The 16,231-nt window shown below is 40.9% G+C and overlaps 1 protein-coding gene across 2 annotated transcripts; it reads right to left on the reverse strand.

The window, feature by feature from the left end:
* Nucleotides 1-520: 520 nt before the first annotated feature.
* Nucleotides 521-15,176, reverse strand: HAUS7 (HAUS augmin like complex subunit 7). 2 transcript variants are annotated; one of them, XM_007443413.3, is made up of 10 exons: nucleotides 15,082-15,176; nucleotides 13,298-13,413; nucleotides 11,536-11,606; nucleotides 8,124-8,185; nucleotides 7,533-7,648; nucleotides 6,707-6,865; nucleotides 6,385-6,481; nucleotides 4,946-5,173; nucleotides 1,042-1,153; nucleotides 521-752 (listed from the first exon to the last, which is right to left on the reverse strand). In XM_007443413.3, the coding sequence occupies exons 1-10, from the start codon at nucleotides 15,121-15,123 to the stop codon at nucleotides 679-681; spliced, it is 1,077 nt and encodes a 358-aa protein (XP_007443475.1). In that variant the 5' UTR covers nucleotides 15,124-15,176; the 3' UTR covers nucleotides 521-678. The 2 variants fall into 2 exon arrangements, with proteins under 2 accessions (XP_007443475.1, XP_015746439.1); XM_015890953.3 differs by lacking the exon at nucleotides 15,082-15,176 and having other exon boundaries at nucleotides 13,298-15,007.
* Nucleotides 15,177-16,231: the final 1,055 nt, after the last annotated feature.

Below are 16,231 nucleotides of genomic sequence, written 5' to 3' on the forward strand. Positions count from 1 at the left end.
CTCAAAAAACCAAGGGAGCCCCTGCTTATCCATCCAAGAGAAGGCAATTAGGAGCAATTATGTCAATTGTCCACGTAATCTCCCTATTCTACAGTTCAACTGGAGCTTCAACAGAAATATACTCCAGAAGCAGGAAAATCCTCCAGAGCATTTGAAATGCTTTTCAATCCATTAATTGGACTGCTTTAATCCTGCAAAGGTCCCAACAAACCAAAACATTAGGAGGTAATGATCTCTTTAGAGCAGATTGACTGGGAATTCTGGAAGTTGTCTTTCAAGAGATTTGGCAAAGAAAGGTCTTAAACCATCCAGGAATACCTGGCATGTAGTTTAAAGGGACAGTGGTAGAGGCTTATTTCATAAGATACTAGATATATGGATGCAAATATACAAAAAGGGGAGAAGTGCCTTGCTGATCCAACTGGAGTTAGAAGTGCTATTTGGAAACTAGGAATTAAAGGAGAGTTCAATAAGTTTAAGAAAAAAACAACAACCAAGAAGAAAAGAGTGAGAGAGAATATTCATTCTAAGGAGACAGATTTTATTTTTAAATTTTCAAAGAATACTTCAGAAAATATATTTACATTTGAAAAAACTGACAATGTTTCTCAGGCTCTCCTTTACATCCTAGGAAGGGACACTCTTCCTTCCTCTGGAAATAACCTACAAATTGCATCTTCAGGATCCCTGAGAGTCTTTTAGGATGGTATGGATGGCCTTGTATTTCTGCTGCAGTTCTTCAAGCTTTGAGGCTAAAAAAGTAAGATATCAGCTCCATCTCTTCATCAACACATTCTGGCTAAATCCAATTCTTCCTACTTTTCACATTTCATTCTCTCCTAGCTGTCCATCGTACCTTCCCCAAATTTCAGTCCCTAAAGAAAAGACCTTCGCCCCAGGGTTAAGGTGGGTCAGCTAAGAAAGCACCCCATTCATAATTCACACCTCCCCACACACTAAGGAGCATCAGAAAGAGAGCAGTATAGGAAGAGGAGCTGACATTTATAAGGAAGAGCAGGCCACAGGAGACACAAGACTTACGTAACGTGGCTATGGCGCTTCCATTCCAGAACACCTTCTGCTCGTGCCGCCGTTGTACTGTCTCCATAATGCATTCTGAGGTTTCAGTAACCTGGGCCAGGCCTTGCAGCTCCTGAAGACAAGAATATTCAGAGAACAAAAACAGGCAGCTTCTTTAGTGGCATTTTATCAACTCCAACTGCTCAGGATTTTGTGCTCCAGATATCAATAGCTGTGATGAGACAGGGTAAGAAAGAGGGGAGCGAAAAGCCCACTCCAGAGAATTTTTTAAAAGTTAAGACATGGGGGGAATCATGTGATAACAAAATCATGAAGCACTCTGGAAAGCTAACAAATATATTGTAGCGCAGGCTTCATGGAGTAGAGGACATTTCTATCTGATGGGCTCTCAGTGTGCCATTACTGGCAGGGGACAGATTTATGTGGGAAGAAATAAATTCCTGAATTTAACAACCTAACTGCTGCCTCTTGTATTTTATAGACTTTTGGTTTTATTGAACACATCGTTTATTTTTGTATGAACATACACCTGCCCTCTTTCTTTTATTAGAGGTGGGCTCTGACTCTCAAGCATTTATGTCACAAAAGTCAAAGACACCATAAGAGTCATGTTTAAAGAAAGCTATTCTAGTAAAAGAAAAAATATATGAAAAATAGATAACTTCCAATCTATCTCTGGTCTTCAGAACAATAAGACTATCATAAGTGCTAGTTTTTAATACATTAAGTAGGAGTAATTCTTTGTCAAAACATATCCCATTACATTTATAATCTAATCTTCAAATCCCCATGTAAGCTTCACCCCACCTGCATTTTGCAAATAGTCCATCAATGGTTTCCATTCTTTAAGGTAATAGTTATTTGAGTTTTCTTTTAATAAGCAAGTCAATTTATCATTTTCTGCCATTTTCTTTTCTTTTACTTTATCTCACTTTTTCTTTTCCTTTTCTTTATAATTTGTATTTTCAATTTTTTTTCATTTCTAACTTTTAACTTTGTAACTTTAAAATTTCAATAAAATATTATTAAAAGAAAGCTATTCTAGACAGCTAAACATGCATGCACAGCCAGCTACCATTATTACAATTCCATCTGTTTAGAAATGTTTAGAGATAGGAACACTGGTACTTAGCATGAAACCAAGCTCCTACTTGTTCATAAGGCAGGGAATCACTGACTGTCTTGTACCGATCTGATCCCTTCCAGACATGTTAGAGTATAATATTCTTGTTCTCAGGTTGTCTTTGAGGGAAAGGGAAGTGAAGGAAGCCAAAAACTGAATGAAACTGATAGATCAATTTTTATATCTAATAATGGCAGATACACCGAGCAAGATCAGTACAGAAAACAGCAGGACAAGTTTCTGTGACCAGTGAATACAGGAGCCAATATCTGGACTAAAGGAAGGTTGATGAATCACCCTGTCCTTGTGGAATATGCTCAGTGAATAAGCAACTGATTTCTAATGGTCTTGAGACTGAAGTTATGGATACAGCTAGGTCTTGCTTAGTGCGGATAACGAATCCCATTAAATGGTCACATTATTTGAATTTGCACTATTCAGAGTGTATTTCTATGAAAAATAGGGTTCCAGCTCGACCGAAATAGGCAATGAAAATTCATATGTATATTAATGAAATATTAATACGGATTACAATCCTCAATCCATACAGTTAAAAGATGCTCTGTTTCTATCACTGCAACACTTCTATTCCTTGTAGATATTTGCAAACCACAAAAAGCTGATGCAACTTTACCTTTTTCTTTTATTTCCCCTGCATATTTTATAATATCATGTACTGTAGATTCAGGCATTCCAACATCTCATCCTATGTTAGCATTGCTATCACCATGTTCATATCGTTCAATTACATCAAATTTGTTCTAGTGTAAGAACCAGCCTCTTCTTTTTGAGCTTGTACCATTTTCCTCTGATGGAATCTTTTTCTCCATTTTGCACACACAAAGATTAGCAGCGTCTAAAACCCCAACTGCAACTGCGCATGTGCTAGCCTCACATTAACTGAATTTTCAGTCCCATTAAACACAACCTGGTATCAATTTACAATTCACACAAATTGAATATTGCATTATTCAAACTCGCATTAATTGCAACCTAGGTATGTATGAAAGGTTATCTTAAAAACAGTTTTGAAACTATTGCTGTTTTAATGCTTCGACAAGAAAACACGGGTAAGGCTGTTGGAAGATTTAGGAAAGAAAACTACTCCATGCAAATAGCTAAGTGGGTAGAACTAAGAGAAAGGTAGAGATTTGTGCTTTTAAAAATGTTAGGCTTAAAAGGTAGGTGCATTTGCCTAACATCTGGAAGGATGAAAACATGATGCTTGCCTTTTTATAATGTACCTTTTCCAGAAGCTTCATGTAAGGCATTCTAGTAGATGGTATTGTTGTGAATGTATTACATCTTTAGGAAATAGTAGAGTTTTAAGGAAATCATCCTTAAGCAGTCATGTGACCAGCAAAAAAATTAGACCAGTACTGATTCAGGTTCTCCAGCTACAAAAAAAGGTCCAGCGGGACTAGGAAGTGTCCTACAAGTTGATATAAACACTTTCTTCGTTTATTAACACTAACTGTAATTACTTGGCTATGATTTAACCTCAGATTTAGAACAGAATATGTAGCATATATATATATTAGGGAAAATTCACTTGAAAAAAGAGAAAACAGCAAGAAAGCTATGTACAAAAAGCTAAATCTTTTAAGTATGCAAAAATCCCATGCATTTTTGCATTTTATCATTTTACATTCATACAATTGATATAGAAATAAAGCAAAATGAACATATGGTCAAGAAAATCACAATTTGAGCAAAAAAAAAGAGAAATCAATTGATTCACCCAATTTACTCTGAAATAGTACAGGGGCCATTTCTGGTTACTTGTGGAACAGAGATCCTAGCACGGCAGTATAAAGCTAAGAGAGGCATCACCTGATTTCTTCTTATAAAAAAGCCAGCTATTTAGGTAAAGATCTGGGTTAAGCCTGGGAGTACCTGTCTTCTTTATTCAGCAACTGAACAGTAATGAGGCTCACTCAGTCATTTTATTGCAGTCTCAGACCAGTACAAAAAATGTGTCCGTAAGTGATCTGTAAAACAGTCTAGCTTAAGAAACCAGTAAATAAAAATTTAAGACAAAATGTAAATACATCTATAAAAGAGCCTGACTGGGACCCATGAGTGAAATCCAGTAATATTGTTGATAACTTTTAAAAATAATACAAAACAAAGGAATGCCAGGTAACTAAGAAGTAACCAGGGAAAAACCTTTGAAACGGGAACCAGCTTTGCTTCCAAACACTTTTGAGACATGTGAATGTCTCAGGGCTAGACTGGTGGCTCTTTGCTGCCATCTGATGACCTGTACAGATAGGTTTATGATTTCCCTAAGGAAATATGGCAGGGAAGCTGAAAAGCCTCAAATATGGATTCTCTTCCTCCTCTTTGTCACCAGACTTGAACATAGAGGCACATCGTAGCTCTAGAAGAGCTCTTTCTACTGAACTGAATTGGCTCCAACCTTCAATTGGCACAGGATGGCATCTATCTAACCTCCTCCCTCACATACAGATTTTCTGGGACTTGGGATGGAGCTGCAGATGGAGATCTGCAGACTGAAGTGGTACAGTCAGACACAGATTTGCTGACTCAGAGAGAAAAGGAGTAGAATCAAGGACCCCTTTGCACGGTTGCTAGGAAACTAACTTTGGCACACCCCATCATTTCCTACTTTTACTGCACCCTTACCATTTCTCCAAACACAAATCCAGAAGCCATTATTGGAAAGTTAAAGAACGTTTCTCTACATTGCAACCGTTGCCATGTAGGCTCCCAAACTCCCTGCCTGCCTACCCACCCGTTCACATGCCCCAGCCTCACCTGCATACACAGCAGCAGATTGTGGTGCACAGCTTGGAAGAGGGGGCCGCAAGGACTCAGCTTAGGAGCAGGACGCTCACAATGCTTCTGCAGCTCGTTCTCATATACTTGTTCAAAGGCTGTAAGCAGCTGGCTGTAGTCAGATACTATCAGCTTGAGGGACTGAAGAGCTGTGGCACTGTTGCAGGATGCATCGGCACCAGCGGGGCTCCCCTGCAGGAAGGAACACTATTCCCCCCCCCAATTTAAAGACAAGAGGGAATCAACTCTGTTTGAGGATAAGATACACAGGTAGTCCTCACTTAACAGCTATTCATTTAGCGACCATTCGAAGTCACAACGGTGCTGAACAAAGGGACTTACAACCGGTCCTTGCACTTACAACCATCACAGCACCCCTGCAGTCATGTGATCGTGATCCAGGCACTTGGCAACCACACTTATGATAGTTGCAGTGTCCCGGGGTCATGTGATCGCCATTTGTGACCTTCCCAGCTGGCTTCCAGCAAGCAAAACCAATGGGGAACTGTGTGGTTTTCTTAACGGCCGCAGTGATCTGCTTAATGACCGCTGCAAAAAAGGTCATAAAATCAGGCATGACTTGCTTAACAACCACCCTGCTTAACAACAAATTTCCCGGTCCCTATTGTGGTCGTTAAGTGAGGACTACCTGTATCCCATAAAATGCCACCCATGCGTACAGGAGCAATAGTAATAAACAGGTAGTTAATGCCAACAGCCATTTCCCTGCCTTTCTGGCTTCCTTCTATCTTTTTTGCTTGCCTGGAAATTCCAAGCATCCCCTTGCTGACCCCCTATGGGAAACTGAATGAAATAGCCCTTTGCTGCAATCTAGCAGGGATGACCTCTGTTGCAATGAAAACACACATATGCACTACCCCTTAGAGCAGGCAGTTGTAAATGGATACAATATTTGCATAGTAAAAAAGGAAAACTAGAGGTGTAGCTTTTAATAGCCAAACCAGAGGGATGCAATATAACAAGAATAAAGAAGAGGAGGAGGAGGAGGAAGAGCCTCAATAAATGGTAGAGAAGGCAGAAGAGGGAAGGAGACGACAAGAATTAAGGGAAATGCAGACAGAGACAAAGCTCCCTGGGAAAGTCTAATTAGGGCTGGCAACTCTTCAACATTGTTTTCTGGACACTTTGATATGAAAGCCTACTAACTGATAGGCATAACACAATTTAAGTAATCACTAAGTCATAGAACTGACACAGATGATCAATCCCATGAAATCAGATAACCTGTCTATAAGTATGCCTATACCGCTGATAACACAAAGTATCACAGCCTGTGCTCATAACTGCAGCGATGGAGCAAATAAACTGGAGATGACTCAGGAAGCAACTTCCAAGCCACCCTTCCCACTGTAAAACACATGCCCCTGCTTGATATAGCAGGGCTGTAAATTGCTTACTTGTGCTCTTAGATTTTCCAAGGCTGCTGCTGCCTTCTCCAGCTCCTCTGATGCTTCCAAGAGAGTTTGCTCGTGAGAAGTCATTGACAGCAGGGCCCTTTTGTAGACACAGACAAAGAAGCAGGTAGCAGGAGTTCATGGTTTCATCACTGATTTGAAAGGGAGGAAAACATGGGGAAAGGGAATGGAATCTATGGAAAAGCAGATCTCATTTTTACACTAATTCTCTCCTCTATTTGACCACTCTAGCCTCACTATAACTCTACAAGGACTTCTTGACTCTCTCCTTTCTATAACTCAACAGCAGGCACAGGAAGCTCACCTTTTCTGTTGTCCTTCTTCACCCAAAAGGAGGGGCTTTATATCTGAGCTCCAGGGATGACACTCTGGGTTCAACACTGCCTGCAGATCAGAGCTAGAGAAAACCTGCTTCATGAACTCTTCATTCTTCCTAGCTATTTCTTGGAAAGATTCCTCTGTGCTGCAAGAGAATGCTGGGGAATTATAAAGTGCAGGCTGTAGGGCAGCCTAACCTAGGAAGGAAAATTGGGATTGGTACAAAGAAAAAAAGAGGTCTAAAAACCAAGGAAGCTGTGATCTGTCTCCATTATAGGATGGAGGATGTTTGATATAATAAAAAATGGGCCCACAGCACTTGTTTAAGGCCAGCCATCTTAGTAAGTGTTCTGGCTGCAGAAAAGGGAACACAAAGGCTGCTGTGTTTTTGCTACAAGTTTCAGGACACATAGGGTCTATGGCTGGGTGCCAGTATCTATGAAATGATGTGTTTAAGATTCCACCATTATCATCTAATTCCTGTGTACCTCCCCCTTTGCAATCCATTCCAAATATTTATTCCAAAATTCAATTTTTAAAAAAAACACACACACACACAATTTTGGACTTCAACATTTTCAGGACAAAATATCTAGGATGGAGTGCTGATTTCATCCTAAAGTCTGAATCAGCATGCCTTTTAAGGACAGAATTCCAGACCTTCTGCCAACAGTACCAATTCAATCCTGCTCAGCAAGGATAGCGATATTCAACACCACACTAATTAAATCTATCTATCCATTCTAGCACAACAGCTGCAAGACCTAGGGAATGCTAATTGTGAGGAGGGGTACCTTGGCCTCCCCCCTCACCTGGAATAACTACTGGAGTCCGATACAGAGTCTGATAGCATGAGGTTATTTTGAGGTGGAATCACAGCCATCAGCTGTTCCAGGAAGCGGAGCTGCTTCTGAGCACAGGCCCTCCCCTGCAGGGACACAAAAAGGCATGCAAACACTTAGGATTTTGCCTTCCAGTAGTGACAGTATGACATAAGCAGGCCTCCCCCTCGGAGTTTGCCTCCATGCTCAGCCGCTGATATTCAGGGTGCACTGTGTCTGAGCAGCCCCTGTGTTAAATGGGGATAGAAGAAAACTATCAAGGACAAAGGCCTAGAAAGGGAATTCCATAAAGAAAAACAACATACACTTCATTTCAATCCTTTTCTTGTTGCATAACCTGAATTTTTAATTACTTAAAATGCTATTATGGGGGGAAAAAAGGAAACTGCTCATCATATCTATTGCAAGCCAGTAAAGCTGCGGGAAAGGTAAGAGTATAACGTGATCCATTCACAGCAGGCAATAGGGAGCTGACATCCACAATTAACAGTATGGAAATGGCATAAGGTGGCTATGGAGGGGACAGGAGCCTGCTTTTGCAAATGTTTTCCTGGTGCTTACCTTGATGAGATCCAGATCATCAGCTCGACAAAGCATCAGATCATACCCCAGCTTCACCATTCCTGTCAGGATAGGAGGAAGTTTAGCCACTCAGGTGTCAGGGTTTTCCACAAAGTTAAATCTGCTTTGAAGACCAAGTTCCCAGTCCTCGTAAACAATGGAGCTCATGAAGCACTTTTGTAAATGTTCCCAGTCTTCTCTACTTACAAATCGAAGCAGACCTCCAACAATATACCTATGGCAGCCTGCAGATTTGACCATTTCAATTTTCTATGGCTCTGTGTTGGGTGTTTCTTTTTTTAATTGCCCGGATACTTGACAACTTTCCAACCCTGAGTTTACCCATTCTGCTCTTACGACAGAGAGCAAAGAGGGAGAGCCCACTGTTTTAATACAATATACACTTAGATCCCAATGTTTCAAATCTTAACAAATCTTTCAAAAATCTACTTTAATAGGTTTTTACATTTCTACATCTGTAGAATGACATCAGCATGGTTGGCTCCATCAGGTGCCAGGAGATGATAGAGGTCAGGCAAGAGGCCAGATTGGGGAGGGCTATGGAAGCTGAACCAAACCTTCAGAACAAAGATATCATATTTTATTTACTTTTCCCTAATTCCTAATGACCATAGCAATGCCAAAATCCAATCTTGGAACAGAGTAGAGAAAAACTGTTCTTGGAAAGCAACATTTTCACAACAGATTAGTGCAAGACTTGGCTTGCACAAGTAATTTTGTCTTTGGCCCCGCTATCCATTTTTACAGAGACACGGAGAAGCTTGATACCAGGGCAAGATGCCTGATTCCTTCAGTGCCCACTCAGAGGGGATTCTACACAAACTCCCAGTCTGGTATTGCATGTACAATTCCTTGTATACTAAAACTCACAGTCAAATATTGAAGAGGGACTTGGTTCGGTGACAGGGCACCCATTTTACCCACAGAGAGTCCCTGGTTCATTTCCCAATATCTCCTATTCAAGAGAGCAGATAGCAACAGATGGCAGGAAAAAAATACTGCCTAGTCTTGGGCCAATTGGAAAAAAATACAATTCTGCTTTAGAGTAAATGCATGTTACCTGTTTTGAGCCAAGAGTTACATGCGCACACACAAAAGTAGACAGCCTCAGAACAAAAAATACTTAGCATTACTTTAAGCACTATTAATATGACTGCTCTCTTCACCTCCCTTTTCTTTCAGATTAAACATTACAATCTGGTCACAAGGTTTAGAGGATCTCTGAGAATTCCAGGGGCCACATGGACCCTCGGGATGTGCCCCTCTGATTCACAGGGGCATGATCTGACAGGCATAAAACACCATTGGCCAAATGTTAGCCAATAATGTTAAAGAGAAGTGAGCTGGAAGTCCATATTTTGAGTTGTGTAGAAAGCAGTCTCATATGCTGATTTTGCTTTAGACTGCACCATATTCGTTCACATCATTACTACCTCTCTTGAATGGCACTTGCTTCATCAGGCAACTTGCTCACTACAGATACAAATAAATTGGGCAGAGGTCAGGAGAGAACGAGGCATTTAGATAGCCGAGGCTTGTGAAGAAACACTGAGCTCAACTTGTTCAATTATGAGAAAAACTTTAAGGAAGCAGGAGAGGCAAGCTTTAAAAAAAAAAGAGTTTCAGAAACACGAAAGCAATCCATCAGCCAACTTCCACATAACATCTGCTGGAAAATGGGCTGTTTTCAATTGCCGAAGACAGGCATGGATTAAAATATGATTTCTAGCTTGCAAGCATCAGACAAAGGAAAATATGACAACATAATAAATTACAAGTTGATCCATTTTTATGCAACTTCTCAAATTATAAAAATTATGAATTAATCCAAGTCACATGCTATAGACCAAAAACCTAAACCATGTTCCCTGGCAAAAAACCTACACTTTTAATTTTAAAAAGTAATTCATACAGATGTGTTTATGTCTCTTGGCTTAGTTCTGACCCCACTGAGGACAAGACTTCAGAACAATCAGAATTTTGGTCCAAGAGACCAGATTTTGCTCGGAATATTGAAAGCTTGATGGACTGAAACACGGATTGATGGAGTGCCAACTAAGATATGACTCACTCCCTGGAAACCAAGCAACTGCTTTGCAGTGCATCTTTATGCTAACAGACAGCCCACAAGCGTTAGCCAGCAGTAGAGAAGTTGCTTTTTCTTTTTTCTTTTAACAGTTAGGTTGCAAATAGCCCCGCAGATTAGCTTGACGATTTTAAAGGGCAGACAGCATCCTTCTTTTGTTCTTAACATGCACCTCTTTCTTTTGTTAACATGTTTCCTAAACAACAGCATTTTTAATTAGTTTGTACAGCCACCATAACTTATTTACAGGCAATGACTTCATGTTACCTAAAAGGGCATGCTTTAAAAGGCATTAAATAAGATCATTCAATTTGCTTCTTTTGGAGACATTTACTCTTCAAGAGCTGACTGGGTTTTTAAAGATTTTTTATCCCACCTTTATTATTTTTATAAATAGCTCAAGACCTCAGACATATGTAATACTCCTTCCTCCTCCTATTTTCCCCACAACAACCCTGTGAGGTGAGTTGGGCGGAGAGAGCGTGCCTGGCCCAAAGTCACCCAGCCAGCTTTCATCCCTGAGGCGGGACTAGAACTCACCATCTCCTGGTTTCTAAACTGGTGCCTTCACCACTGGCTCTAGTGGCACTATTCCATTATCATCCAGTCTCCAATTGTTCAATTTAATTCTAACTATCCATATATAAAGCCAGCTCTATATTCAATCATACCAGTAAGACTAAAAACAGAAACTAGAGAAAGATAAAAGGCAAATGCTGGCTTGGTTTTCAGTTATTCTAATGGAATTTCATGGGATACTCTAACAGGATGCAATCTAGGATATAATTAACGCTGTTTCCCATTTGTGCTCAGAGGGAATTTTAGATCCCTCCATCAGGTGAAATGCATCTCTTTAGTATTTTCCATAGGAATAAGTAACACAAGCAGTCATTTATTTATGCAAAAGAAATTATAGTTTTCAGATAGGAAAAATCTGCCCAGCATATTAGACTTTGTGTCCATGCCCCCTTTAGGTATAAGAATATACAAGAGGTTTCTGGGGGAGGGGGTGTCAGTTGATGAAAACAGTACTATCCCATTGAGATGCAAGCTTCACCCCTTTTGTATACACATTGTGACACTGCATGCAGATACAAAAGGGACCTGTTTTGCACCACACTGTCACAGTACTGTTTTTGTCTTTTTGACAAAAGCCTTTGATCCTGCATACTTTGAATTTGAGTCTATTCAGTCCTGTTCTGCCTACTCCCCCACCCCAGGAACTCACAGACATATCAACAGTTTTTCCAACCATGAATGACAGATTATTTATTAATCCACTTAATATGAGCACTATATATATACCTTTTATCTTTAAATCTGATTGTGATTCTTTATTGAGAGATGAAAACTGCTCTCGAAGAGGTGGGTACACACTGCAGGGGAAGGCAAAACAAACTTTCAGAGCCTTGTTGAGGTATTGTAATACTCACACCCCTTCATAAATGCAAGTCATTCAAATTATTCAGAGAGATAGAAGGTGAAAGGGTAAAAAGGTATGTCTGCCTTTCTGAAGAGCAATACCAAACCATATAGACATCTGTTTTTGAATAACTGCTGATAGTGATTATGATTACTTCCTATAACAATAAAAACTGGTCCCACTCATGGATTTTCAATCTAGCAAGGGAGAAAACCTATAACATAGGATGAAGAGAGGAATAAGAGGAAGCAGCCATGATTGGGAGATTGGCCAGAGCAACAGGACAAAGGCAATTACTCTACTTATAAACATCCCTAGAAGAGAAGCTACAGAAGTATTTTTTCCAGGAAACCAGATTCCTTCATCCTGTACTTTACCTCATGGTTAAGGTTTTTTAAAAGAAAGAACAGAAGGAAAGGCGTTTCAAGGGAATAATGAAGTAGCTAGCAGTGATTCCCAGCGTAGAATTTAGTTCTGGTTGATCAGCATTCTATTCAACCAAACCTGACCCCACATAGCTTTTTAAGATCAGTCAAGGTTAGCTAGATGCTGCCACCTAGCTGGACACCCAATGAAATGAAAATTACTGCAAATTCTTTCTGATTAGCTGCTCTTAATTTATACAAACTGCTTCCTGCATCTTGTGATTTAATGCTATAGTGAATCTCCATACTTGCCACACCTTCCTAACTGTGCTAACATGAATAATCAAAGGGAAAGTAGTTTTCAAATGCCACACCTGTCATATGAACAGACTGGAAACGAGGAGAGAAATGAATCTTGCTTGTCAGAAATTGAAAATGCTAAAATTGCAATCTTATGATTTCTAGCAGAGCATCTTAAGAGCCACAGGATTTTCCAGTGCCTCACCCCGCAAGACCGCAGAGAGAACTCTTACTTTAGCAAAGAAATCTGGTATCAGAAATGTTCTCTTTTACCTCCCAGCACTGGAAAGGCTAAAAAACAGGCACGGCAAAGGTGGGCCTATGGATATATTGGATGCAGTGCCTCCTCAACTCTATGATCATGTCCCTCCAATGGGAATAATTTATTTATTATTTGGATTTAGAGGCTGGCCAACTCCCAGACGACCCTGGCCAGCTTACATTTTAAAAGTAAGAAATAATAAAATGAAGAGAAGAAAAAAGAAACAAGTCTGTCCAAAGAAAACAAGCCAACACACCAACCAAGAAAATTGACTGAGGCTCAATAAGACCAAATATGAAAAATCTCCAGATCCAGGGAGCCCAAACAGTTTCAGCCACTCATTCTTGAGCCTGAGTCTGTTCCTCCCAATCCAGACCCAAACAGCCTCCAGACATTGGGACAGGACCTTAACAACATCACCTGGATGGCCTGGGGTCAAGCCGTACAACTGATATTATCTGTATATTAACGATACCGGACTCTGAACTGACGGATGATCTTATTCAGGGGTTTTGTGTTAAACAAGACAGGGTATAAAGATTTTCTCTGCCTTTAGAAGGAAGTGAAGGAGAAAAACAAATCTGTTCTCTGTCTTCCCACTCTTCTGGGCTTATACTGGCAAATCTTTAGATTCCATTGAGACTGAACAAGATATTCTGGCAGTACTGTTAGATCTATCCTATCAGGGAATAAGGCTCCAGCTGTAATACCCATTACCTGACACAGATCCATTCCAATATGTCCAAACGATGGGACGAAGGACTGAATAGCAATTTCTGTATGTCTTCAGCCTCTGACAGGTAGACACCCTCTAGTGCAGGGCAGCCCAGTTCCTGAGGATAGTGAAAAACAAAAGCAGAAATACCTCCTCTCATTCTAGGCATCCCTCTATACTTCTTGAATCCTGCTAGGATCTCCACCACCAAAAATACTTCATCTTCTTACTCTCCTTTCCCATAGACCTATCCTAACATTAGCAGTCCAAGAACTTAAAAAACAAATAAATATATAATATTCTGAAATATGAGGTCAGCTTTTTACTCTGTTTATACTGAGTTGAAGTAGCTTGTTGTATACTAACAGATGCACACAAACAAGTAAGCTATTTTTTTTCCTGAAGCACAAGCTTCTACAAATAATGCATGTAAAGTTCCAGAGATTTCTAAACAAACATTAGGCTTTAATGAAGAGCGAGAAGTGTATGTTAAATAAAAGTTCAAGAATTCTAGGAAAGGTCATGATGCCCTCCATACAATATTCTCTTTTTCAAGTATAGCAGCCACACTTGGAGTTTTCACAGCCAATTTTACCTAATCCACAAACTCCAATGCCTTTCTATGTTTGTTTGTTTGTTTATTTATTAAACTTGTCCCCGCCCATCTCCCCCCAATGGGGGACTCTGGGCGGCTTACAACATATTAAAACAATAAATAAATATACAGTTAAAATTTATAAGAGGACACATTTACAAAGAATAAAAGGAAAAGAAAAAATCCAAGAGGCCGATGGAAGCAACACCAGGCCTCTAGGGGGCTAGCCAACCCCATATCTGATGACCTCCCTCCCCTCCTCCTCCTCCTCCCTCCCTAAGTATTTACTTAGAAGAAAGCCTGTTAGAATGCTATATACAATGAAACTCAACATTTTACTTCTAAGTAAACATGCAGAGGATCAGGCTGTAAGTCTGTCCTTTTTTATAGAGCAAAGCTCATCGCATTCAATGGAATTTAAGAGTTAACTTCGGAATAAATACAACAAAGACGGTAATATAAGTACCTTACCCAAAGAAATTAGTTCCTTTTTCCAAAATGGATTAACAAAACCAACCTATCCTATAGATTAGGATGGTATCTAAATTAGCACCCTGTTTTCATAACCAAGATGCCTACATCCAAAGACAACAATTGTGCCTACCACTGCTCCTCGTAAGCAGTATTTCGTGATACACTGCCTCCGAACTTGGAGGCTCCCTAATGCCATCGCCACCAATATACACTTGTGATAAATCTGACCTTCCTTTAAAGCAAATCTTCAAGAAGCAAATTACAGACGTACATTTTCCTGACGATCTCTAACAAGCTAAGAACATTTATTAGTGGGCATTCTGAAAACTCATCTAGACCAGATACTTCTTTGAACTTGAGATCTGGGCATGAAAACAGCAGCCTTCCTGCTCGCATCTAGCAATCGGTATTCAAGAGGGCACTGCCATTGCACATCATGGTGAAGAACCACCAATACACAAGCGTGTCCTAGATACATCTATTGCATTTGTACTATTTTGCTTTTTCCTGCAACTCGACAGAATCAGGACTTCCACGCGCAGCACCGAGGGCGATTCCCGCCCGGTATCCACCTCCAAAAAGCAGGCAATCTCGCCCTACTCCAAGATGACACGGAGCTCCATCCCTTCCCGCCCCCCTATCCTCCTACGTCGACAATTAGTTCGCAGCCCCGGGATTCTCGTGCACCCCTCCTCCGCTCTCCAAAGAACAAACCACCTTCAGCCGGGCATACAGCGCAACCACCCCGCTGAGCGCCATCTTCCCGCGCGGAGATCAGGCCCCGCCCACGCCCCACTCTTATTGGTTGGTCGCCTCGGCAGCCTCGAAGCTGATAGGAAAGGATGGAATGTAGCATACATTTACCCCCCCCCGCCCCTGAAGTGGAGGCGGGGCAATAATCGCTCCAGATCCGTTGGAAGGCAAATGTCGCCTTTTGTTGAGCTGCTGCTGTTTTGGTTATGGATTCTTCCGTTCTGGAGAAGAACAGGAAGCTACTGGGGATAGAAAAAGAGCGGGGCAAACCCAGGGAGGAGGCAAGGCCGGTTCCTTCGTGGCTGCAGGCTAATTTTCTCCACACAGGATCTTCGTGTTTCTGTTAGGATGCATTCAGACGTGCAAGAGAAGCCAGTTCCTGGAAGATACGGCGCACGCAACGTCTGCGCAGAATTTGGTACAATGAACAATTGATGGAGTTATATTCATAAGTGCACAATTTGTGTATATTCTGAACGGGCCGATAACTGGACCACAGAAGTAGACCCAGTATGGTCCCCCGTATTGCTGAACTACAACTCCGCATCGTTCCTTATCCGGACCGTGCTGGCTACTGTTGCTGGACATTGTAGTTATACAACGTCAGGAAAACCCCAGGTTTCTGTAGCGTGCTCTACATATATCTTCGCAGAAAAGGACTAGATTTTCCCGAACTCTTTGGTACTTCATATATATCTTTAATCCGCTCATATTATCTGTAGTTTAATTATAAATTGCCTTTCGAAGGCCTAGCGTTCCTGACTTGCCACGGGATTCATTAATGCCCAGCAGAGGGCGCCTCAAGCACACCGGTATCCAGTTTCAACATCTTTCCTAAATGGCGGATTTAGAGATGCAGCGCTGTAGTGGGTCTGCAAAGCCTGTTACGGGCTTTGGCTTTTATTCAGCGACAGCTAAGTCCGCCAGTAAGTTGCTCTAGTCGTTCCTCTTAAAAATGAAAAGCAGCACTTAGAAGATTAAAGTTGGGTGTAATCAGAATGTGAGAATGAACTGTGTGTAACTGAACCATGTTTTGTGGGATTCACCCAATTGAACCACAAACTAGACCAGTGATGGCGAACCTTTTGGGCTCGGTGTGTCAAAAATTCGGAAA

Source organism: Python bivittatus, unplaced genomic scaffold, assembly GCF_059951505.1.
Source record: "Python bivittatus isolate LINGU-HERP-01145 unplaced genomic scaffold, Pbiv_v1 ctg000220_np1212, whole genome shotgun sequence".
Lineage (NCBI taxonomy): Eukaryota > Metazoa > Chordata > Lepidosauria > Squamata > Pythonidae > Python > Python bivittatus.